Raw genomic sequence first — 25,943 nt, 5'->3', positions numbered from 1 at the left:
TTTTAGTCATCGTTGTTCTGTAAAATACATTTCGGTAACTGTGCTGTTCCCTTATGAGTTACTTTAATGTATACTATAGAAACTAGATGGAAGGGAGTGAAACTGTGCCAAAACGTGGCCATGGCATTTTGATTGAGGCTGTTCTTGTTTAAATAAAAAAAATTGAAGTTATAATAAATTTACATACACACATCAAAAAACATTTTCCATCACCCCGTTTCCCAGAACTCCGATGATAGACGTTGACTGTGGACATTGTATCACAGACACAGCCACTTTGACTGTTCAGAAATGTCACCAAACACACCCAAAGATGTAAACAACCATGCATGAGCAGCGCTTATTAGACGTAGGGGGTCTGACAGCCGATCAATTCCAGTCATTCCACCACGAAGGAGGTACACGGCTCGTTTGGTCTCTAGTTCAATCATGCCTAGACGGTCAATACCGCTGTTCGATCGCGACCGCATTGTTACTTATTGCCAGGAAGGGCTTTCAACAAGGGAAGTGTCCAGACGTCTCGGAGCGAACCAAAGCGATGTTGTTCTGACATGGAGGAGATACAGAGAGACAAGAACTGTCGATGACAAGCCTCGCTCAGGCCGCCCAAAGTGTAGTACTGCAGTGGATGACCCTACCTACGGATCACGGCTAGGAGAAACCCTGAGAGCCAACCCACCATGTTGAATAATGCTTTTTGTGCAGCCACAACACGTCGTGTTACGACTCAGACTGTGCTCACTTGGCTGCATGATGCGCAACTTAATTCCCGACGTCCACGGCGAGGCCCGTCTTTGGCGCCACGACGCCAAGCAGCGCGGTACAGATGGGCCCATCAACGTTCCAAATGGATCGCTCAGGACTGGAATCACGTTCTCTTCATCGATAATATGCCTTCAACCAGACAATCGTCGGAGACGTGTTTGGAGGAAACCCGGTCAGGTTGAATACCTTAGACACACTGTCCAGCGGATGCATTAAGGTGGAGGTTCCCTGCTGTTTTGGTTTGGCATTATGTGGGTCCGACGTTCGCCGCTGGTAGTGATGGAAGGCGCCGTAACGGCTGTAAAATACGTGAATGCCATTCTCCAACAGATATTGCAACCATATCGGCAGCATATTGGCGAGGCATTCGTCTTCATGGACCACAGTTCGCGTCCCCATCGTGAACATCTTGTTAATGGCTTCCTTCAGGGTAACGACATCGCTCGACTGGAGTGACCAGCATGTTCTCCAAACATGAAACCTATCGAACATGCCTGGGGCAGATTGAAAAGGGCTGTTTGTTGACGACGTGGCTGACGTTCGCCGCTGGTAGTGATAAAAGGCGCCGTAACGGCTGTAAAATACGTGAATGCCATCCTCCAACAAATAGTGCAACCATATCGGCAGCATATTGGCGAGGCATTCGTCTTCATGGACCACAGTTGGCGTCCCCATCGTGAACATCTTGTTAATGACTTCCTTCAGGGTAACGACATCGCTCGACTAGAGTGACCAGCATGTTCTCCAAACATGAAACCTATCGAACATGCCTGGGGCAGATTGAAAAGGGCTGTTTGTGACGACGTGGCCCGCCAACCACTCTGAGAGGTCTACACCCAATCGCCGTTGAGGAGTGGTAAATCTGGACCACCTGTGCTTTGATCAACTCGTGGATAATATGCCACGATGAATACAGGCATGCATCTATGCAAGAGGACGTGCTGCTTGGTATTAGAAGGTACCAGTGTATACAGCAATCTAGACCAACAACCCCTCTGAAGGTCTCGCTGTATGGTAGTACAATATGCAATGTGTTGTTTCCATAACAAATAAAAAAGGGTGGAAATGATGTTTATGTTATTCTTCATTTCAGTTTTCTGTACAGGTTCCTAAACTCTTGGAACCGAGGTGATGCAAAACTTTTTTTGATGTGTGTACATTCAAACAACTTATAGGAATCTAGCCGCCTGTATTTCGAGCGTCGCAAATCCAGTAATTTCCAAGGCAGAAAAGCTGAGAATTATGAGGCCGAATAGCTGAAATATCTACGAGAAAACGAGCAGGTTTCAATGCAGCCGACACCAGGGCAACTACATCTGTCTGTTCATAAAACTGGTCATTCAGTAAAGCTCAAGCGGCAGTGATCACATGTTGAAACAGATACGTTAATTCAGCACCAACATTAATTAACCGTAAGGAATCAGACAAAGAAAGGCCAGTCAAGACAGAGACCACATCAAAACATTAAAATATCAGCCATTCAAATGTAATCCCTCTAATCGGCGTAAGAAATCCACTAAGTTGTGAATGTGCTCCACACAAAGCTTTATCACTGTGCTCTACAGAGTAGCGAGGTGTTTCGCTACACAGTATGTCGGAGCACTAATGTTACTGATAGTGAGTCCAAGTGGTACTCCCTCTTTGTGGACCTTCGAGCGGCCATATAATCTGCGTTTACAATAAGAATGAAGGCTCCTGATTGCGTATTGTGACGAGGAGCTTTTCGTCAGAAGACTGAAAATATTCCACTCAATACTTTGCGTCGGGTGAGCACTGTACGCCGGATCAGATATCACGATTATGGAGATCCACATCCTGCTGTTGGATTAGTATTATTAAAGGCTCGATTGAGATTAAATTGTAAGTGAACCTGTAGATAGAAATGGTTATTTTTGATGAAATTCTGCTTGGTATCCTGCTCTCCCTCACTATACAACAGGAAGACAGACCAATGCTACCTCACCTGTTGACAGTCAACTCTCATTATCGGTGACGCTGACGTTGATCGTTTATTTTTTCTGTCGTGGTTCTAGTGTTTACTGTATGTGTGCATTGTCTTTCAGCCTGTGCATTGCGTATCGAGGTTTGAAGTTCCATTGCACCGCACTCTGTCGTTGCATTTATGCCTCGAGAATTACAGTGTGTCCACCAGTCGAAATATCGCCTGCATTCCCGTAAGTTATTTGTACGTCTTATACACCACCGGAAGAAACTCAAGTTTCAGTCTGTGTATAATTTTCACCTCAATTCTTTTAAAGAAGTTACTGCTATAATATTAAATTTGATATTATTTGTGGCTAGTAAGATGGAATGACTTGGGGAAAAATGTAGTGATTACTCAGTGAGCATCGTACAGGAAAACAATTTGTACTACAATAAACGTTGAATAACCATAATACAGGAAGTTGTGAATTGATTTCTGGGTTCCTTTTGCAGCCAACACGCTGTCAGCTGAAATGTATAACGAGAATTGTCAGTCCTAGCGTTCAAACTCTATAGCTTATTCATTTCATTCTGTATAACATAAAAAGAATACAGAAAGAGAGTCAGTCTGCGTTTGGGTCAACATTCATCAACGACCGTCTTGTCTAGTACTTGACATTTGTTTAAATGTATATTAATATCGTTTGGCAGGAGAGAAATTTCCGTGACGTTCGAATACAGAATTGATAGTATGGACTCAATCACGTCCACTAAAACGCTGGGTGCAACAATGCGAAACAACATAAAATGAAATGAGCGCATAAGGTCTGTTTTAATCAAGGACACTGCCCGACCTCGGGTTACTATGAGACTTCTGGAAAGATACAGCTGAATTTTGGAGCAGACAGCGAACAAAACGATGGTGTAACTGTTTATTGAATCAAGTTTGATTCCAGTGGGAAGTAGCTGTGCCCAGCAACTGTATTTATTTCAAGTAGTAAAGAACAGAGCTTTCAGTATCAGATACTGTTCACTGCTTACCTAAATTTCGGTCACTGTGTAACCGTCTTCAATGCAGTAGCCGTAAGTTGAAACATTAAAACCACATACACGCGCATAGACCCAACTGGGCTGTTCCTGTGGAATGCTGAATTTACACTCTGTTGCAAATGCTGTTCATCCAAACTTCTTCAAAAGTGTTTCGTAAAAAGACTGCCTTCTTAGTTCCAAAGTTTTCCGTCTGAGTTCAACATTTGATGCTAGTAGCAACGTTGGGAATATGTGCATATATATGGTTTTAATGTTATAACGTACATTTACTACATTGAAGATGGCTACACAGTGACCCAAATCAAGATATCTAATAAATATTATTTGCGACTGAATATTGTACCCTTTACTACATGAGATTGTTGAATACGGCCGTGTGGAGTGTCTGGGATTTTCTCACATCTATCGCTCCTCCCAGCGATTGGATTTAACACGTACACGCCTGGGCCGAAAACTTTGTCTCTCGCTGTGGGGCGACGAGCGTATTCATGTTTACTTTCATGTTTACTTTCCTGCTTTTCGAGGTGGGATAGCGGTCGTAGTGAAACGCTCTGAGCTACTCTTTTAGTGTATTTCCCTTCTATTTTTAAATTCCATTCTCTTAAAATAAGGACAGTATTTATAAAACAATTATACATTAAATTGATCACGAATATGTGACTCTAATTTGTTCAGAAAGATCTCTTGTTGAAAGGTCATTCAAAATTGTATTCACAGTTTTTTTATGTTTAAAAATATCTGTTTGAAATAAGTCTGACTCATTTCTGGTCTTCTTTTTTCCGGCAGTGAATTGTCACAGACATGTCAGATACATTATATCATTTCAAAATGTACTTAACACTGGTTATAAAGCCAAAATCGTGATAGTGTAAAACAAACGAACTTTTTTCAGTGAAATGGTGGTAATTTCTTTCAAAACATTCTATATGACTGTCGTCCTCCGCGAAGCAAAACCGTATTCGCAGCTGTTAGTTGCGCCTGGATGATAGGTAATACGTTATGCGTTAGTGTATTGCTGGTACCATAATTCGCAGAGTCGGGCCTGAATGGGTTAAGAAGGCATCCAAGGCATTCAGAGGCATGTTATCGAATTTCGGAGCGAGAACGTAAGGAAACCGCTCCATGACTTCAGACACAAAACTGTGGAGTTCAGAAGACAGTCTTTTTGAGAAACGCTGTTGAGGAAGAATGGAGAAACAGTCTTTGCGACAGACTGCAAAACAAGCCTACTGTCACCTACTTTCATCTCGCACAAGGACAGTAACGGTAAAATAAGAAAGATTAGGGCTCATACAAAAGTATACATTCTATTAATATATCTTTATTACATTTCTTAGGGGAACAGGAAAAGACACAAATGGTACGAAGTACTCGCCGACCTTCACTGCTCAGTGTCTCGCGGAGTACGTATATCGGTGTATAATTACATTTTTGTGTTATTCGGTTTCCGCTGCTATGTGTCCATTTCCTCTGTATTTCAGTCGCTGGAACTGCTTACAGCCGTTAATGCACATTATTCCATAGCAATTTTTTTCTTTCATACGGGCACAAGAACTCATCTTTTTGAGTGCCCTATGTTATGTTGTGAGGCTGTTGGTGCTAATAACAGTCGTATCTTTCTCTAGTCTCTTTACTGCAAAACGGAGCTACCAAACGGAGAAATTTTTAGGAACTACTCACCTGACATATTTATCAAAATGGAGCTACGAAACTTAGAGTTGTATGTCACCCAGTCATCAGCTTTTCAATTGTACAATTTTTTTCATTGGTATTGAGCCTGTCCTTTTCTTTTTTCCAGGCTCCAGAACCAGCAGAGCAATGGTCTGGCATTCTTAATGCAATGAAAGAAGGTCACATAGCTCCGCAACGTGATTTCATCACGAAGCAGTATGCGGGAGATGAAGATTGCTTATATGTAAATGTGTACACCCCAAAGGTAAGTCTTGTGTTTCTCACACGCCAATGTTCCAAATTAGACTATGCTAGGCAGAACTGTACGTTGTGTGATATTACCAATTTCCTTTCCCTTAAATGAGAGAATCTACGTTGATTAAAAGTACATTTGGGACATAGATGCATCCAAATCGCTATAGTGAATAGAGATACTGGAAGTGATCAGGACGTTATTACCGAGAATAAGTCGCCAGCAGGTGTATTCTGATATGTCGTCTCGGATTCTCTGATCGTACTCGTAAAATGTTAACTCAGTTTCAGGTGGAGACAATTAACGCCACAAGTCACTCGTAGAATGCCACACACTTTTCTTCAAAGCTTACATCCCCGTCCGGCAATGTAGATTTCAGGTTTCCGCTTTTTACGGAAATCGCTAAAATGTTCTTGTAAAGGCACGGCCGATTCCCTTCCCCATTTTCCCGCAGTTCGAAGTTGTGCTCCGTCTGTAGCGACCGCGTTGTAAGTAGGACGCCAAACCGTTTTCCATCTTTTCCCTCTTCCTCCAGTAGTGGAGCATTGCTACCATGGAATTTTCATCGATCATATGCTGTTAGATGGAAGCTAACTGCTTGACTATATTCTGAATGTACCGGTTACCTCTGAACTGCTACTTGAGTTCCACTGGAGGTTTAGAACTTTGCCTCGCAAATACATCGGAAAAGTCCCATTGATACAGGGATCTAGTACCGGTTTTGATGATACCTGAGGTCCGTGGTTCGGTAGACCTGCGTCACACTCGAGTGGTTCTGTTGATCTGCGTCACACTCGAAAAACTATCATTTTGTATCAGCTGAAGTCTTCATGTATGGAAACACTCTTTCTCATGTCACTCACATTCCAGTTAAAATGTTTGTCCATTCAAAGGACGCACTGGTTCCTGGGGTAACAGAATTTTCTAAGTTCGACTATCTCTTGTCTTACTGGCACACAGTTAACTTGAAATCTTTGAGCAACACGACAGCCATAATGTGCGCGTGAAATTAATACATCTTTATGCAAACTGGAAAGCTCTCTCTTTGCTCTCTGTGTCAGTTATGTGACACTGAGTAGAATGCCGGTGAGTGGACCGTTGTGTTTTTCGTTTATAATGCCACAAAAATTTAAACTTCTTCAAGCGTATCTGTCTAATATCTTCTACTGCATCTGACTAAGACTGAATATTGTATCTCAGACTGAATATTGTAACTAAGACTGGAATGTTTCTAAGCGACGGAAAAAATGTAGCCATCAAAATATATATCAATAAGGCACCCTAAAATGCACAAAAATCAATAACATGAATCGCTACCGAAATACCTTACTATTCTTTAACCTAAAGCGTAAACCCTATAAATGATTCTGGCTGCATAGAAACAACACATACAATGTCCCAATATTTTGGATCTAGCTTCAATTGAAAGTTCTATAAGCAGTACAGGTAATAAGAGGGCAATTTGCTGGTTACCATTAATCTTGCTCCTATGCTGAAGGAATACAAATGCTGTGATGTAGCCTGAAACAAGTGATCGTGAGATGGACTAGCTTGAACCTAGCCCCGTGGATTCAAAGATTCTCTTCTTTCAGTCCGAAGATTCTCTGTATTTTCGGATTTTCCTGTGGAAATAGTGACTTAATTTTGAAGCAGTATGCACGCACTAGTACAGCATGTGATAAACAACTGCTTGACATATTGAATTTAGTAGTGATTACTAGATCAAAGAAACGTACCAACGACGGTTTTGTTTTTACAGTCCAGGCTAAAATCAAATTCCGCTTAGATCAGTGGACACATTTTTATCACACATCGCATGTACTGCACATCAGCGTAAAATCATTTGTCAAAAAAGGTCATTTCTTGATGAAACCAAACTCATGAAGTCTATTTTCGTTTCATGAAGTATATAAATTGAAAAATTATTTAAGTGACGTAAAATACAAGTAACGATTTAATCAGAGAAGCCTTCCTATTAAACAAGTGAGAAAAGTTTTCACTTTCTTAGCGTTAATCAACTGAAATCATATGAAACTCCCTCACGGAATTGGAAATTCGTATGCAGTATGAAAGAACAACCCTTTCCCTAAAAACTGGACCTCATTAACTACAACTCGGTGAAACGGACTACTTAGTGCCACACGGCACGTAAAACATCAGATTTACAGTGATAAATTACTCTAAAAATGTTCGAGTACATTAAATATTTCAGTGATACAATCTGTTAATCATTTTCGAGGTATATGGTCGTTTTACGGCCAACTGATGGCACTGGAAATCACATAAGACAACAATGTAAGTAGGTCCCGTCGTTTGGTTGAAACGCTAGTTCACTAAATGTGATGAAATCACCAGTTATGAAATAATGCAGTGCTAAGCATTTATATAATGAATAAGAAAGGTAAAAAAATAATTAACTAGACAGCTGATGGCTACATGGCTGAGAACTTGAACCACCTAAGAAAAGATTCTAGTTATTAATTTTATGAATCGGTTATCATAACGTGATTTAAATAACTTTTCTGAGAAGAGGTCTGTAATGGTAAAAGTAGTGAGAAGTTAATTCACCTCTGTCGCGCAGATTTAGCTGGGCGTAGCGAATATCATCTAGTTACTGCGGAGTAGTGGCAGCGCGACCATCCAAGGCCGCGGGTCCTTCAAAAGTGTCCGAACTGAAAACTCCTTTGTTCGCTACTAACGATTAGAATTTCTGTACCTGAGGAGGCAAAGATAACCTACTTATCCTGTAGTAGCAGACTTTGTTCAGTTCGACGATTTCTCTTTTTTTTATGGCATAGAGTTAATGTAACATTTTTGACCAACACAACAACCGTAATGCGCGCGAGAACTGGAGAGTACTCCACTCGTGATGTCGTTTAGCCATGTGATATTGTATACAATTTTGAAAATAGACGGAGTTAATAACTATAAAAAATTCTGATTATATGCTGTTATTGATTCAGTCCCTCAAGGTAGAAAACTTTCAAAACGTCAGATTTGCAGAAAACAAACAAGTGTCAAGCTGAAAGAAATAATAACGTCCTTTCTATTTACGAACATCCGAAAAGATGCAAGGACCACATTATTATTTTGAAGTTTTTATCAACTGATGATTCACCATTGGAAACTGCAAATCAGTAAGTTTGTTTATCTAATTTCTCTCTTAGACTTTGATCAACCACATCCTTATTTTGCTTCAGGCTAACTATGAACCATATCAAGGTAGCTATTTATTTCCCTTTTCTTTCATCCTCCTCCTAAAATCTTACATTTTCGCACAACTAGCTTACTCTCTCCTGATCTTTTGACTCTGCCAGTTTCTGTGTTAGTTTTATCTTCCCAAAAACCCTTACATTTATTTGCTCGCAGTCTGAATATGCCTCTATTGAGTACGTTTTCCTGTCCAATCTTCATTTCTTCTAAGTCTTCTTTTGTCCTTTTTTGTCTGCTGTCCTGCTTGGGAGTGTGAGTTGATAAAAAATTTCGTGGCAGTTTAAATCTGTGTGCCAGGCCAGAAATCGAAAATGGACCTTCACCATTCGCGGACAGTTGTTCCAATTGAACCACCCAAGCTCGACTTATGATCCATTCAAGCCTTTTTAGTTCTTCCCGTACATCAACTCCTAAATTCTAAAACTTCGTAGATGTCTTACGGGACTTGCACTGCTGGAAGAACGGATACTGTGGAGACATGAGTAAACCGCAGTCTAAAGGTTTCTTTCTAGAACGAATTTTCACTCTGCCGCGGGGTGTTCGTTGATTAAAACGGTGGCAGATAAAACCCGTGTGCAGGTCAGGAATCGAACTTGTGATCCTGGCCTTTCGCAGGCAAATGCTTTACCAAGTGAGCTACTCAAGCACGACCCATGCCCCTTCATCACAGCTTTACTTCCATCTAGTTCTGTCGGCTGACTACTTGCCAACAAAAGGCAAACGTCCACAGTACTGTTCCTCGCCCACCACAAAGGTTTAATTTTCCACGAAGTTTCATATGTAAGTGTTCTTTGTTAATTTGTCGTCCTTCCTTCTCCATGGATGTTCAAAGAATTTAACACAGCCATTTCTTGATCTCAGCAGTTTAGCAGGAGCAGAATGTGTGCATTTCTATATTTGGTGTCAAAACCCAAATGCCCTCTACGTTCTTGATTGGACCTAACCTTTATTCACGGTTCATTTTCTTTTTAGTATCTCGTAACGCCATTTGCATCTAGATGGTAGTAGTGCTTCCGACCCATAGACGACTTCAGATTTTTCAATTATGTTACAGTGGTTACATTTAACAAATTTAGAAAAACATTTTTATTGTAACGATTTCTCACGTTCGTCTATGCTCTTTTCATTTTTTCACTTCTGGTTTTAACAGTGTTTTTTTCATTTTTTACCTATGTTTTTACCTACATACTTAAAGTTTTATACTTCATTGTTGTTACCATACAACGTTTTTAAAATTCTTGGTGTTTCTTTCATTGGTCACATGGCCAGTCTTTTCAAAAGATATTTGTATACCTGCCGTTTCAGCTGCCTTCATCAAGAGTTCTAGCCTTTTGTTTGCACTCTGTAAGTTTCCACCTATTATTAAGAGATCGGTTGCGAAGTCCAAAGCATTTATTCCTTCTTGCGATCCATCCAGTTTTACGTTGGTATTAATTTTTCATTGTTCTTCATGTTTTCCATTCTCTTAGGACATTCAATTGAAGAAAGGGTTCGGAGACAGTCTTCTCGTCTAACGCCTGACACAATCTGAATGGGACTAGAAGTTGCCCCAAGAAATTTAGCTACTGTTTCTGTAAAAGTTCTTTCGTAGTTTTAAAAATGGAGACGGTCTATCGATTCGGAAACCTTTTTAAAAATCAACAGATATTTAGCACTGTCTTTTATTTTATAATTAAGGTTTAGGATTTACTCCGAAGGGAATCTGATACTACTAAATCCAGGATTATGCACTTCAATTTGTTTATCTAATTTAGAATTAATTTTATGACAGAACAGTTTTCCATGAGATTTTGAATTCTAAAAGTAGTAATGAAATACCACTTTAACTATCTCCACTGGCTTCTACGTTTCTGCTATGAGATCATCTTCACCTGGGGTTATGTTGTCCTTTAATTGTTTAATGTCATTTTAATCATGTAGCTGTTGCTTGGTGGTTTCTGTTTATCTTAACAATGCTGAGACATCCACTGGCTGTTGTTTTAAAAGTCTGAAGAACATCTTTCTCTCTCTCTCTCTCTCTCTTCAGCGGTATGTATATTATTATGGCAGTTTATCTGGCAGACTAACCCATATTTCTTGATAGATCATTAGAGATAACTAAAACTATAAAATGGAATATTTTTCGTTAAGGAACAAACTAAAATAATTTTGCAAGAGAAAAGTAACACCTATTCGTATTCGTAAGATAAGTGCAGTGATCTAGTAACTGGGCAGAATGGCTCCAAATGTTCTAAATACTATTAACAACACGGAGCGTCGTTTGGAAAAAATAAACTTTCGAATAGCGTTCGGAAATTATTACTCGAAGTTAATTATAATATCACATAAATTTTTATTAAAGTCACGAGGGTATAGCTGCCGAGCTTTTTCCTTCTCTTCCGTAAAATTTCAAACAGTCTAAGATATCACAGAGGACTGAGGTTGTGAAAAAAAGGACTGTTACAGATTAACGATGTCCTCAGAGTAAGAGCACACACGCTTATTCGGGAGGGAAGGACACAGTTCCTCTTAAGCGATTAGGTAAACGTCAGAAAACGTAAATCATTTTGGCAAACAGCTGTCATTCCGATTGAGGGCCCATTGACTTAACACGGTGCCATGATGCTCGGTATGAGGCTACGAGGAGAAGCCAGTATACATATTCTTTTTTATATGTCTATGTGGTAAACTATCTTCTTGTTTTCAGGAAATTGTATTTGCAGCCAATGTCACTCATTAAAATTTAAATTAATGTATTATTCACGGGAATGATTTTGGAATACATAGCGTCTGCTAGAACAAGAAACGTTTATAGGTCTTGTTCTTTGGGAATAATTCGCAGTTTCAGTATTCTTGTGTGTGATATAAAAAGGTACTATATTCTGGCGCTTTCTTTCAGATTCCTACAAATGTCGATAAACAACTGGTTCCTGTTATGGTGTGGATTCACGGGGGAGGATATTCTGTGGGCAGTGGGAACTCTGATCTCCACGGACCTGAGTACTTGCTTGAGAATGATGTCGTAATTGTCACTTTCAATTACCGCCTTGGTGTCCTAGGTAAGTGGTACAGTGCCGAGGACATGTACAACGTACCATTCGATTCATGCGTTCAGCTGAAAATTACTTTAGCGGAATATTTATTTACAGTAACATTGACGATAACATGGAGCTTTTTTGATAAAATCTATTTTATTTATTTCTCAACTAAATATTTCTGTTGGTGTTGCACTGACACTCAGTAAGTCACAAAACATAGGTCTTACCGAACGAAAGCTAAACACAATAACGAAACGTGGAAAAATTACATGTTAGAATGATATGTAGCTCCCAAGCAGTATTAACAATGACAAGAATAGTGCACACGAATTTCACAAATGTCGATAATGGTAAAGTTTTGCCCATGGTTGGTAGTTTGGAAAAGTTATATCATTAGCTTGCAATTATATAAGAAACCGAGGAAATCACAATTCTGGCTGGCAATTTTTTTAATTTATCTTTCTTTACTTCAGTCACCTTTAACTTATGTTTCCACTTCCGTGACATTTACAATGAGACATCTTAGTGATTATAATACATCAGAGAAATAACATAAGGAATATGGCACCTAAAACGGACAAATGAGGCAATTATTAGAAAATCAGACGTATCTAGACTGCACTTTAAATATGATGACTAAACAATATAAGGGAGAATGACTAGTATGGGCAACGAGCCAATCCTTATATTTAACGAATACGCGATATAGGGAGATGAACCTCGAAGTTTTAAGTTCTGAGGCTCCCCACCTGCCTAAGGTCCTGGTTACAGAAAACGTCATTCTCCGAAACATACAAAGTTACAATACACATACATCACATACAATTGCGTCAAGATATAGCAACACAAATGGTGCAAGGGATTTTCCCTACGTAAGTTCGTACAAGATGTAATGATTAGTACCATTTCATAGACAGTAGAATTAAAAACACACGGACTCACTCATGATGTACGCTGTTCAGCCGGAATATTATGATCACCGACCTACTATCGCTATAAACCCGTCCAGGCGATAGCAGCGTCATCTGGCGAAGAATGACTGCCAGTCAGACACACGCACGGTGCAGTGAGAGTGCTGTCCGCATGTAGAACGAGGAATGCGTGAGACTGAGTTTCACCGAGGCTCGGCAAGAGCGTTTCGGAAACTGCACCATTTGTCGGGTGTTCGACGAATGCTGTGGTGAGCGTCTTGAACATGTGGTGAAACCACGTCCAGACGTCATAGGGTTGGACGGCCGCCTTGGACACAGCAGTCGGAGACTGGTAAAACAGGGCAGGTGACGAACTTTAACGGAACTAAGAAGATCAGACTGTAGTGATGGGCAGACTATAAGCGTGTCTGGACACACGTTAGGCGGAGCAGATCTAGCGATGGGCCTACGCAGCCGACGAGCTTTGGGTGTGCCAATATTATCACCACGACATTGGCAACTACGACTGAAATGGGCACGTGACAATCATCACTGTACGTTGGCTCAGTGACAGAGCGTTGCATGGTGTAATGAATCCCGATACCTTCTTCACCATGCCAGTGGGAGGGCGCCAATCCGTCTTCTTCCAGGGGATCAGCTCCTTGACACCTATATTGCGGGACGGGGACAAGCTGGCTCCATTTTGCTCCGGAGAACATTCTTGTACGTATCCATGAGTCCAGCGGAGCTCGTGGAAGTGTCCGCGACGGCCAAGGAGTATCGTACACTGGTTTCAGACCACGTACACCGTATCATGACGATGATGTTTCTCGACGGTGTGGGTTGGGGTTGTTTGGGGGAGAAGACCAGACAGCGAGGTCATCGGTCTCATCGGATTAGGAAACGACGGGGAAGGAAGTCGGCCATCACCTTTCAAAGGAACCATCCCGGCATTTGCCTGGAGAGATTTAGGGAAATCACGGAAAATCTAAATCAGGATGGCTGGGCGCAGGATTGAACCGTCGTCCTCCCGACGGTAGTGGCATTTTTCAACAAGATAATGAGCGATCAGTGTGATGGAGTGGTTCGAGGAACACAGTGGTGAGTTCCAATTGATGTGGTGGCCACCCAACCAGCCAGATCGGAACCGATCGAACACAGTGGGATGTGACTGAAAGCGGCGACGGAGCTCATAGTCCACCCTTCCCCCCTCTCCTCCCTCCCCCCTACCAACACTCCATGGAATCTACGGGAATGACGTGACTTCTGCGTGCTTATGTGTTGACAAACCTCCAACGACCTACCAAGGCCTCATTGATTCCATGCTAGGACGCGTCACCGCTTTTATACCTGCGAAAGGCTATTAGGTTGGTGGTCATAATGTTCTGGCTGATCAGTGTATTTCCTTTAGTAGTACAAGAACACAGAATTTTGTATGCTACTTCAGGTAATACAAGCTCGATTTTTCTACCGAGCTCCTCGCACCTGGAGAATCGACAATATGAACCATAATTTATATTTTATACTTTGTTTTAACAGTAGAAGAAAGTTTGTATAAGGTCTCTAGATAATACTTTTTAATTTTTCTTCTATATTACTAACATACAGTATTTTAACACCGTTTTCTGCAGATAATTTCATTTTCTTTGTCATTCATAATTATTACCCATGTTTTAGACCTCAAAACAAATTTTGTTGGTTATGTGGACTATAATTTCATCACAAATGTGTATTCGGGTAAATACAATGGATAACAGCAAAGTCTATTGATTCGTCATCTCGTTCAGGGAGTACTGCTGTCAGTACAAACTGTGGAGTGGCTCCACGTTCTACAACTTACGCTGTGTGTATTTTGAAGAAGCAGTGAATCATGGACGTCACAAAGAAATTTGGCAAAACAAAAGCTCACCATGCTTTGTAAATATACAAAAGTGTCTGATTACTATATAATATTCGATTATGTAATCACAATCTCGAAATTTTAAATGAAATATTTCACGTCTACTTTGGTAGGTAACACCCAATGAGATAGGTCGAAACCAACGGTAGGATTGCCATTACCTATTTCTATTTAAAATGCTGAAGAACTAGTACATTCTGTGATAAATATTTATCGAGAATCTTTTAATAGTCATCTGTGACTGGAAAAGAATGCCAATTACTCTCGATTATAGAAATGGTAATAGACGGCTGCATACAGTTCCAAAATGAATTTCAGACATTTTCTTCAAGGACCGTACCGCGTACCCCAAGGTCTTTCATTATGACATTCTTTGAAGATCTTAAGAGTGTCTCATAGATCCAACAGTTTCAAAAAACGCTACCCATGTGAAACACAGCTCGCTTTTTCATAGAAGGCTACCGATTATAAGTTCCAACTTGGATGTGGAAGTGATTTGGTCCATACCACTTCCTAGATATTTGAAAGGCATTTAACAATGTACCATGCTACGAGTTTCCAAACGAGCTACAAAACTACAAAATGTAGTTTAAATACCTAATACATTAGAGTAACTTTTTATTCATAGAACGCTGTAAGCCGTAGTGCAGTTGTTGTTGTTGTTGTGGTCTTCAGTCCTGAGACTGGTTTGATGCAGCTCTCCATGCTACTCTATCCTGTGCAAGCTTCTTCATCTCCCAGTACCTACTGCAACCTACATCCTTCTGAATCTGCTTAGTGTATTCATCTCTTGGTCTCCCTCTACGATTTTTACCCTCCACACTGCCCTCCAATGCTAAATTTGTGATCCCTTGATGCCTCAAAACATGTCCTACCAACCGATCCCTTCTTCTAGTCAAGTTGTGCCACAAACTTCTCTTCTCCCCAATCCTATTCAATACCTCCTCATTAGTTACGTGATCTACCCACCTTATCTTCAGCATTCTTCTGTAGCACCACATTTCGAAAGCTTCTATTCTCTTCTTGTCCAAACTAGTTATCGTCCATGTTTCACTTCCATACATGGCTACACTCCATACAAATACTTTCAGAAACGACTTCCTGACACTTAAATCTATACTCGATGTTAACAAATTCCTCTTCTTGAGAAACGCTTTCCTTGCCATTGCCAGTCTACATTTTATATCCTCTCTACTTCGACCATCATCGGTTATTTTACTCCCTAAATAGCAAAACTCCTTTACTACTTTAAGTGTCTCATTTCCTAATCTAATTTCCTCAGCATCACCCGACTCAATTTGACTACATTCCATTATCCTCGTTTTGCTTTTGTTGATGTTCATCTTATATCCTCCTTTCAAGACACTGTCCATTCCGTTCAACTGCTCTTCCAAGTCCTTTGCTGTCTCTGACAGAATTATAATGTCATCGGCGAATCTCAAAGTTTTTACTTCTTCTCCATGAATTTTAATACCTACTCCGAATTTTTCTTTTGTTTCCTTTACTGCTTGCTCAATATACAGATTGAATAACATCGGGGAGAGGCTACAACCCTGTCTTACTCCTTTCCCAACCACTGCTTCCCTTTCATGCCCCTCGACTCTTATAACTGCCATCTGGTTTCTGTACAAACTGTAAATAGCCTTTCGTTCCCTGTATTTTACCCCTGCCATCTTCAGAATTTGAAAGAGAGTATTCCAGTTAACATTGTCAAAAGCTTTCTCTAAGTCTACAAATGCTAGAAACGTAGGTTTGCCTTTTCTTAATCTTTCTTCTAAGATAAGTCGTAAGGTCAGTATTGCCTCACGTGTTCCAACATTTCTACGGAATCCAAACTGATCTTCCCCGAGGTCGGCTTCTACCAGTTTTTCCATTCGTTTGTAAATAATTCGCGTTAGTATTTTGCAGCTGTGACTTATTAAACTGATAGTTCGGTAATTTTCACATCTGTCAACACAGAGTAAATGTTAAAGGGAAACGGCGTTACAGTCGTGTGGATCCAAATGAGACGGAGTAGGTTCTTTACGTAAACAAACAGGTTGTCAGACTGCTTGAGGGATAATAACAGGTCTGATGAACCTGATGGGAATACCGAATGATTAAACGAGCTGTTAGGGTGGTACGAGGGCACTACTCCGTACACAGAGATTTGTCCGAGGTGCACTAGCAACTTAAACAAACATGGAAGAAAAACTGTTTTATCCCGCGAAACACTGCTGTAACAATTTGAACACTCCATGTTCGAGAGATACATTCATCAACAAATCTACTACCTCCACCGTAAGTCTCGTGCTGAAAACCTAAAAATAAGATAAGAGAGACTAGCTTCTGAATTTCGAGTTTTCTGGTTTTGATTTCCGACCCATATTTTCAAGGGAAAGCTCTGTCGTCAGTGTTTCCAAGATTCCGATCAGGCTTTCCGTCATTAACTAGTGTAGCAATCGTACCTGAGGGGACATTGTTATATAAACGTAAAAATTATGATCGTTAATAGAAACAAATTACAGCGCTATAAGATACCTTCATATTTCGAGAATATGTTTCACTTTTTGTCCATGACGAAATTCCTTTAAGTTATTTTTGTTTTCATTACATTTGCCGCCAAATAGCATTATTATAAAATCGCTGAAAATAAAAATTATGTATGGGCAAATACGAGTACATTCGCTTAAGGTAGTTCCACTTTATAGATGGGATACATTGGGAAAAAACTAGACTGTTGTTAAGGACTATAACTTTCTTACTGCTACGAGAAATAAGTCAGAATATAAAAAGTACGGAGTAGTTGTACAAATTTTTTGTGACGAGTTGAGTCTTGAAGGAAGACATGAAGATTGTATGAAACAAGAGCTTTCAATGAGTGCGATACTTTAAGGCGAATTTTTTTCAAAATACTGAGATCTCCGGTGTACTCGTTATCCTTCGATTACGCTACGTGTGTAATTTTGTTGCGTAATACTGAGAATGATAATTTCTAAATATTCTAGGACATACATTTTTCAGCTTAGCTTTTAGTGTCTTTAAGTCGTTTTCAAAACTGTAGAAAGTGTGTACAGTTTCGAAGAAATGAGCAGCTACTGCTGGTTTATTTCGTTGTTGGAGACGAAATGCCGCAATACGTACGTTAAAAGTCGCTCTCGAATTGTTATCATTTGATGCTGGTGGCAGTTCTGCAATTCATCGGTGTGGCTGCATCACCATGCTTAAAATGGAAAGCCTCTAGTGAAGTTTGAAAACACTGACCATAAAGCTTTCGCTCCGAAATAAAAGCATGAAAAAACCAGACATAGCAAGTTGACGGACAGTTATTCGTAAAATGTCTCTCTAGGTGACGCGAAAGAGTCACGGGGCCGTTAGAGGGCCATACTTGAATGGAATTTTCCCCCATGAATTGTTCAGTGGCTTGCAAGTATTTCTGATTTATTTTATTCATCAACTGCAATAAAATATTTCAATAGTGCACCTGGTGACAGAAAGTGTCGAAGGACGTAATTCCTCCGTGCCGTGAACAGACCTAAATTAAAAGATCTTACTTATGCAATACAATCTGTGAACAGCGTTATGAATATTCTTTACACTCATAGGAAAATGATGGTTTACATACATCGTCCTGTTTGTCCCTTAACAATCTAAGTATAGAGGAAATTTGGAGCAAGCTGTTTTTTTCATTTCTTACAAGTAACTCTAGACACTAGACGTGTATGAGGAGAATTTACTGAAATAAGTATGTTTACGAATAAATTGTGCCACAGGTTTCTTGTCGACTGGAGACGAGGTGATTCCCGGAAACGCAGGCCTTAAGGACCAAGTGATGGCGCTCAAGTGGGTCAGGAGCCACATATCCCACTTCGGAGGCGATCCTGAGAATGTGACGATATTTGGTGAGAGTGCCGGTGCTTTTTCTTGCCACCTGCTCATCTTGTCTCCAGCAACCAAAGGTAAGAAACTGTTTACCTATATCAACTCATCTAAATTATTTACGACCATACGAAAGATGACCCCGCCTTTTCAAGTGATTGTGAAATATACAGCTCAGCGCAGTTGTGTATACGGGCCTTGAGTTGCACATTGATTGCACAGTCTCTTAATTATCAGCGAATGGGAAAGGTACAGATAAGAATCAGAGTCCGATGCCCACTTTCACATGCCAGAAAGTTGCATAAAAGCGCATGCTGCACTGCCGGGTCGAAAATTCATAATGAAAAAAATGACCCTCAAGCTTTGGTTAAGCTATTTCTCTGCTGTATCTCAGCTTCCACTAGTGATTTATGGGAGTCGGAATCCCAGACAGTGAAGAGACAAAATTTCGCTCGAGAAGGGTGATATTACAAGCAATAGGAATCAGAATTAACGAGGACCCACCTGCACGTCCGAAAACTTCGGACCGAAGAATTTTAAGATTCTGATTGAGGCGTTCCCTGAGATTTGGTACTAATTAGAGCATGTCACGAACCCTTGAGTTGGTTTTTAACGAATATTGTATGAGAAATGTTTCAACAGTTCAAGACACGTGTCTCTTCGGGCCTGTAAGCATAGTGTTAGGTTTTAGTAGTGGTCGGTTTTGGGTGACAGTTGCGACACTAATGACGGATTCCTTTCCACAGGTCTGTTCCACAGGGCCATCCTACAGAGCGGAGCTACGTCTCGAGAGTCTGTGCGTTCGTCGCTGAGAGACAGGACCTTCCGGCTCGCCAAGTTCCTTGGCTTCACTGGAGACAGTTCTGAGGATCTCCTAGCATTCATGAGGGATCAGCCACCCAGGAAGCTTGTAGAGAACCTGGAGGAGGCTTTTACACAAGAGGTGAGGAGAAGGAGGAAACGTGACGAATCAGACAGAGGTATGGGAATGTAGAAGCGGTCTACTGTGTGTTAATGTAAAGGAGAAAAGTATTTCTGTGACATTCTCATGCTACTCTCGTTTAACAGTATGAACAAAATGTTGATCATTGCAAGTCCACGAATACACGAAAAACAAACCGTCTCCGAACCGTCCGTTGGAAAGTTGGGGCTATTGTCATGTTTCTAATTGAAAACATCTGCATTTCCGTATCCTTTAGGAATGGGATTTTAAGTCTGTGTCCAGGTATTCTTCGACGCTCCCAATAGCTCCTATCACAAATAACCACACAGCAGCACATGAGGATAAAGTGTAACACTGAAAGTGATACTGCTGCATTGAAATACCTTTCCTCGGAGCTAAATGGTACTTAAGTTTCAAAAGCCCGTTTTCATTTCTGACGGCTGTTAGAAAAATTCAGCACAATATTTTATCTGTCTGTTGTTGACAAATTGAGCTGAAGGCATCTGATAATACCACCCATATGACAAATCGTCTAGCGACGAAAGTGTAAGTTTCCCAGTTCGGGTATCACTACAAGACCATTATCTTTAAGGTTATATTGAAAACACGTGCTATACAAATTACAATGAATGTTTAAGTACAAAATAAATAACTTTTTTGTAAAACAATGGTCAAAGGTTTTGTGGAACAAATTCTCTAAAATTAAGAAATGGAATAGATTAGAGAAAATATTTGACGCACATTTGATTGATACTGAATGGTCCTCTAAATCACCTACTCCAAAGGAGGTGTGCCAATCGAAGATTTTAAATCCAATGTTCCCTTAGAATCTTAGAATTTTACAGAATACTAGAGGATAATTTATGTATATGATTTCCAGCATAATTCAAAGATGCATAAAATGTTCCTGTAGTCGGTTTTATCTCTTATTTTTACGAAAATCATTTCATAAAAAATTTGACTTCTTTGCTTTTTTTTAATTTTTAAATTTTCTTCAGAGGAAGTCGATATTTAAACATTAATCAGTTCTCTGTAATTTTCTCACCTACCTTGATTATTTTCAGAATTTAAATATAAGATGGCCATTCAATAAGTCACACAACAAAATTTTTTCTCGGGTAGTTGAGTTGGAAAAAATGGTTGTGGGACATCGTGGAATATTCCCGCTTCAGCCCCTTTAGTTTCATGAAGTTACGGTAGGTGGCGGTGCTATACATAGCCTTGGAAATGAGGTCTATAGAGGAGGGGCGTTCCAAGCGGATAACTGTCGCTTAGTTTCTTTTGGTGGAAAACCAGAACATCGCAGATATTCGTGGGCGCTTGCAGATGTCTACATACATCTGACAGTGAAGAAATGCATAGTATGTCACACCAATATCACGCAAATGTGTCCTTTCTACCACGTGCGGTACGGTCGCATAAAGCTGTGACTCCTGCGATGTTAGAACGTACGGGCACTCTCATCCGAGGTGATCGATGGATCACAATTAAACACCTCACTGCACAACTGGAGATCTGTGTTGGAAGCGCTGATATCCTCGTCCTCTCGGGGTGCTCGAAGGTGTGTATGTCATAACTGCCACTTCCGTTTGTTTTTCCCAATAAAGGATGCACTTCGTGGGCAGCCGTACGTGAAAGTGATGGGGGTTATTGATGCTGCAAAACGCTGGATTTGATGCTGATCAGTGCAGTGGTGTCATCCGGGAATACATATCCTCCCAGTAAGGTGGTGAAATGCCGGCAAATTGAACGGAAATTATGTTGGGAAATAGGGTTCTGTAGTCAAAAGAGTGCTGTATTGGAATCTGGAATAAAATCAACATACTTTCAGAAAAAAAGTCTGTTGCAATGTTTATTGGGCTTCTCTCGTAGCCGTGCGGGATTAGCCGAGCGGTCTGAGGCGCTGCAGTCATTGAATTGTGCGGCTGGTCCCGGTGGAGGTTCGAGTCCTCCCTCGGGCATGGGTGTGTGTGTTAGTCCTTAGGATAATTTAGGTTAAGTAGTGTGTAAGCTTACGGACTCATGACCTTAGCATTTAAGTCCCACAAGATTTCACACACACTCGAACACACACTTGCTTCTCTCGTATTTATATATTAACCACACGCTGGTCAAAGTGAAATTCCATCTGTTCTAATGAAAATCTTCATTGAGTTATCAAGATTCGGACTAAAATCTTTGTATAATTTCGAGGGAGTAATGCTTTCGTTTGGTTCATTTGACCAAAACAGGAATAGGTTTTAACCTCCTGTAGACGGAAACGTCATTCTAGCAGAAACTCGTATGGCCGAAGTAGAAAGAAGGAAATGTGGATTGGTATTTTTGTAACCCAACTGATCAGCCGGTGAAAACTATAAACAAGTGTGGGAAAGATCGGACGATAATTTCAGCCTGAGTTCTCCAAACAAAATTTCAGTATCGAAACCACTACGACACGACTTCCTGCAGCACCTTCATTGTGTTAGAAGTGATCCCATACGTCAAGAAATGTTGAATATGAGATGTCGATTATTTCGGAGTACCACAAATTAATAACTTCGAACAGAAATAGACAACTTAATCCTAAACCTTATTAATTTAGTACATTGACGATACGGTTCGAGCATCAAAGGCGAAGTATTTGCTGGGAATCAGTTACGTCGTCATACCGTCGTGAATACCGTCTTATTAACCGACAACCAGGTAATTGTAGCAGAATTGCATCATCTCAGTTTTCTGGGAGTATCCTAATCTCTGTCTTCCTCTACAGTTTTAGCCCTTTACAGCTAACTTTAGCAGCATGGAAGTGATTCCCTAATGTCTTACTGGCCTTAAATTCCCGAGCGAGAATCATAGTCTAACTTACGTGGTGTTTGCTGTTGGTTCAGCAGTAGCTTCATTGGTGGGTAGATGCGTCTTGTCAAGAACAGCGGTCTCGATAAGAAGCGGGATCTCTGGTTCAGTGTCACTATAAATATTATTGCCGAACATTAAATTTTCTACAGCTCCTTAACCCATAAACGAGCTTTTTTTCTCCCTAGAGGGGAGATATTAACAAGATTATATAACGGTACTAAAGAATATTTGCTAACCGAAACACAGTATCAGCACTAGTAAATTTCAGATATTGGTTTTCAAACAGATTCTAATTTTTTACGTCTTTTTCTAGTTGTTGCTTCAACATTTGCAAGGGAATCAAAGAAAAGAATTACTTTTCCAAATGTTGGAAATACTGAAACACGTAACAAGGACCTCCCTTTTTAGTGATACAGAGGCACTAGCTCCCATTCACTGTTTTTATGACTTCTTCGTTTGTTATTTGAAGTGGTCGACATACATCTCATGCCCAGCTGCAAATCAGCACATAAGATACAATCAAACTCCGTTTAAAACGGTCAAAATATTGTTTTCGCAGTTAATCTCGGTTAACATTTAGCAAATGCGCACCCATATTTTAAAAAAAAATTCTATAAATAACACAGTTCAATCACATTAATGTGACCACCTGTCAGAAGTCTGAATAACCAACTTTAACAGCTCGGACTGCTAGGAGACGTACAGGAAGAGAATCAGTGAGGTTCTAGAAGGTATAGACTGGAATGTGGACCATGACGTCTGTCGTGCCGTGGCTAGCTGCCCTAGGTATCTCGGCTGAAGATCTAAAACACGGAAAACTCGATCGCGAGGGTCCCACAGATTTTCGATTGAGTTTAAATGCAGGGAATTTGGTGGCCAGGGGAGTAAGGTAAACTCATCCTGGTGCTCTTCGAACCACGCATGCGCACTGCGAGCTGTGACACGTTGATTATCCGGCTGGTAGATCCCGTCGTGCTGACCCAAAGCTAACTGTGTTTAGGAATGTACATGGATCCCAAGGATGGATGCATGCATCCGTTGATCCGCAGTGCCTTCTAGACTGACATAACCCAGGGTGATACGCCCTCCTAAACCCGCAGGACAGGTAATTTTAATTTCTGGAAAGGGGCCAAAATAAGCGGCTGTCAGTTACACTCGAACATACAACTTTATTATTTGATCAACATTAGAACAGCCCAAAAAATTTTTAAACACACAGTTTTAATTTTGAGACTTAATTACCGGCTGAAAGCCACTTTAATTTAAAAACGGTCGAAGGCCAATAATAAATTAAAATTAAAGCATAATCAGAAACAAAAGACAAGCCTTATCTTAAAACAGTTCTTTAGTTATGCTCAAGACCCAAAGAATGAGACACTTTAAGAGCAAGCAACTTAAATTCAAAATCGGCTGAAGGCCCAACACTTAAACCTCTATAACATTAAATTTCTTTAAAATACCAAAGGCCTTAGGTGAAAAAGTTCTTTAAATTAAGCTGAAGGCCTAAAGAATATTATGCCTTAAGGGCAAAACAACCTTAATTTAAAAATCTGCTAGAAGCCATATATGTACAAACAACAAGAACAAAAGGCAGGGCCAGGGCGCTCAGATGTTCGATAGTCGGCCTGGAATTCAAACACTAACCCTCGGTTAGGAGAGACAGGCAGTCGGCCCAACCATTTTGAATCCGACGGCAACCCAACCGACAGACAGTCAACAGACCAATAATCAAAATCAGTTCCGCTCCACACTTTCACCAAAACTCAAACGATGCTAACAGCACAGACCGTGGAACAACAACAAGAAAGGATCACAGACAGTCCATAAGCGATGGACGACCCAAGTACACGTCGTCTAATCAGACGACCGACCGAACGGCCACTCAAACGTGTGTGTCGGCAATCGTCGGGCGAGTGAAGGTTATCCTGTCCTTCCTCCACGCCAACCGACCAACTCAGAGTCAGTAAACCGACAACATTTAGATTAACTTGTCAGTCAAATCACATAAATTGCGCACAGTTTCGGGAACACTTGCACGAAGAACTAGACGATGATAACTGCAGTGACTGTGCAATAACAAGGACGAATCACGAGTCGGCACACTCTGGCAACCCATAAGCGATCGCCGGCCAAATACACGACGTCCGACAAGACGACCGACCGACGATCAACCAGAGTCGTCCGTACTCCAATCATGTGTGTTTGTAATCATCGGCGAGTGATGGCTATCCGCACCTCCCTGGCTCTGCATGCCCCACTGGTGCTAGGACGCGACTGCGCCATCCGATCAGCACGGAGACAGCACTAGAACAACTGGGCAGTCGACATCACAGGCTACATACAATTTCACAAACACGTGGACGAAGAACACGACCAATGCTAAGAGCAGTGACTGTGCAATCACCAGGACGAACCACGAGTTGAGACACACACCGCCAACCCATAAACGATCGGCAAGCAAATACACGTCGTCCGGAAAGACGAGCACCAACGATCAACAAAATCCGTCCCTAGTTAAGCCATATGTACCGGCAATGGTGGGGCGAGTCACAGCTGTCCGAACCTCACCGCCGTTCCAACGCGACCGAACTTCTGCCACGTTACAACTGTCCGACTGCCAGGTCCGAACTCCACTGCTGGCACGTTCCAACTCATTGCACGACCGGGAAGTAACAGCAGTGCATCAGAGATAATACGGGAGGGCCTATATCGATGAGCGCTGCTGCTGCCGCTCACGGACAGGCAAGGCAGCAACTGAGTGACACCAGTAATTGAAATTGGCATAACGAGGTGACAGTACGGTAAAAAGAGAATGTTAAATAAGAGATGGCACGAACAAGAGCCAGGCTAGTCTCACAGGGAATGGCACGAAAACATTCCACAGGCCACAGCATTACACCCCCCCCCCCATTCCGGCCTGCTGAAACTTACCAGAAGGTGCAAATACACAAATAGGTTCGACCTCCTGTGGGAATCTCGAAGTAGCGAACTGGAGTATAACTCACAGTGACTGCGGATAGGTGGCGGTCGATGGGAGTGTGGATCCGCCGTGAGGCGTACCGAAATAGTCCGTGCAGCTGCGATAACGTTTTGTCGCGAATGACGCAGCGGTTACCACACTTGCTAGTAAGCAGAAGATCTCGGGTTCGAATCCCAGTCCGGTACACATTTTCGCTCGTCGACGCTAATCCCGCTTAATGTCCCGCTGCAATGGACAGCAGTGACCCTCCTTCAATTTACATGCACTTGCCACGATTGTTGCACAGTGTTTGCACGTTTCACGCCACCGAGCGTAAAACGTGATTCGTCTGACAACGCCACCTGTCGCCGCTCAGTGGACGTCCAGTGGCCGTACTGGCGTGCAAATTGCTGCCTCCGGTAGCCATGCACAGCACTCAGTGTGGGTGCAAGAACCTGGTGCTTTCTGTAGAGGCCCATACGCAGCAAAGTTCACTGAACGGTCGTTGCAGAGATACTGTTGGTAGCACCTTGATTCATCTGGGCGATCAGTTGGTCAGCAGTTGCACGTCCACTCGCACGTACTCATCTACGCAGCCGTCGTCCAACCCTGTCATCCATGGCACACGATGCACCACAACTGACT

The 25,943-nt window shown here is 41.3% G+C and overlaps 1 protein-coding gene across 1 annotated transcript in view; it reads left to right on the top strand.

Moving 5' to 3' along the window:
• The window catches only part of LOC126147505 (juvenile hormone esterase-like), a 94,837-nt gene that overhangs the window by 29,369 nt on the left and 39,525 nt on the right, over positions 1-25,943 (top strand). Inside the window, exons 2-5 of the mRNA XM_049915699.1 lie at positions 5,537-5,674; positions 11,754-11,913; positions 18,456-18,641; positions 19,308-19,504. Of these exons, the coding sequence (XP_049771656.1) occupies positions 5,537-5,674; positions 11,754-11,913; positions 18,456-18,641; positions 19,308-19,504 (681 nt within the window). The remainder of the gene's footprint in view (positions 1-5,536; positions 5,675-11,753; positions 11,914-18,455; positions 18,642-19,307; positions 19,505-25,943) is intronic.

The sequence above is a fragment of the Schistocerca cancellata genome, chromosome 2, assembly GCF_023864275.1.
Source record: "Schistocerca cancellata isolate TAMUIC-IGC-003103 chromosome 2, iqSchCanc2.1, whole genome shotgun sequence".
Lineage (NCBI taxonomy): Eukaryota > Metazoa > Arthropoda > Insecta > Orthoptera > Acrididae > Schistocerca > Schistocerca cancellata.
The sequence above is the reverse complement of the archived record's forward strand: the minus strand, read 5'-3'. Positions and strand labels throughout refer to the sequence as shown.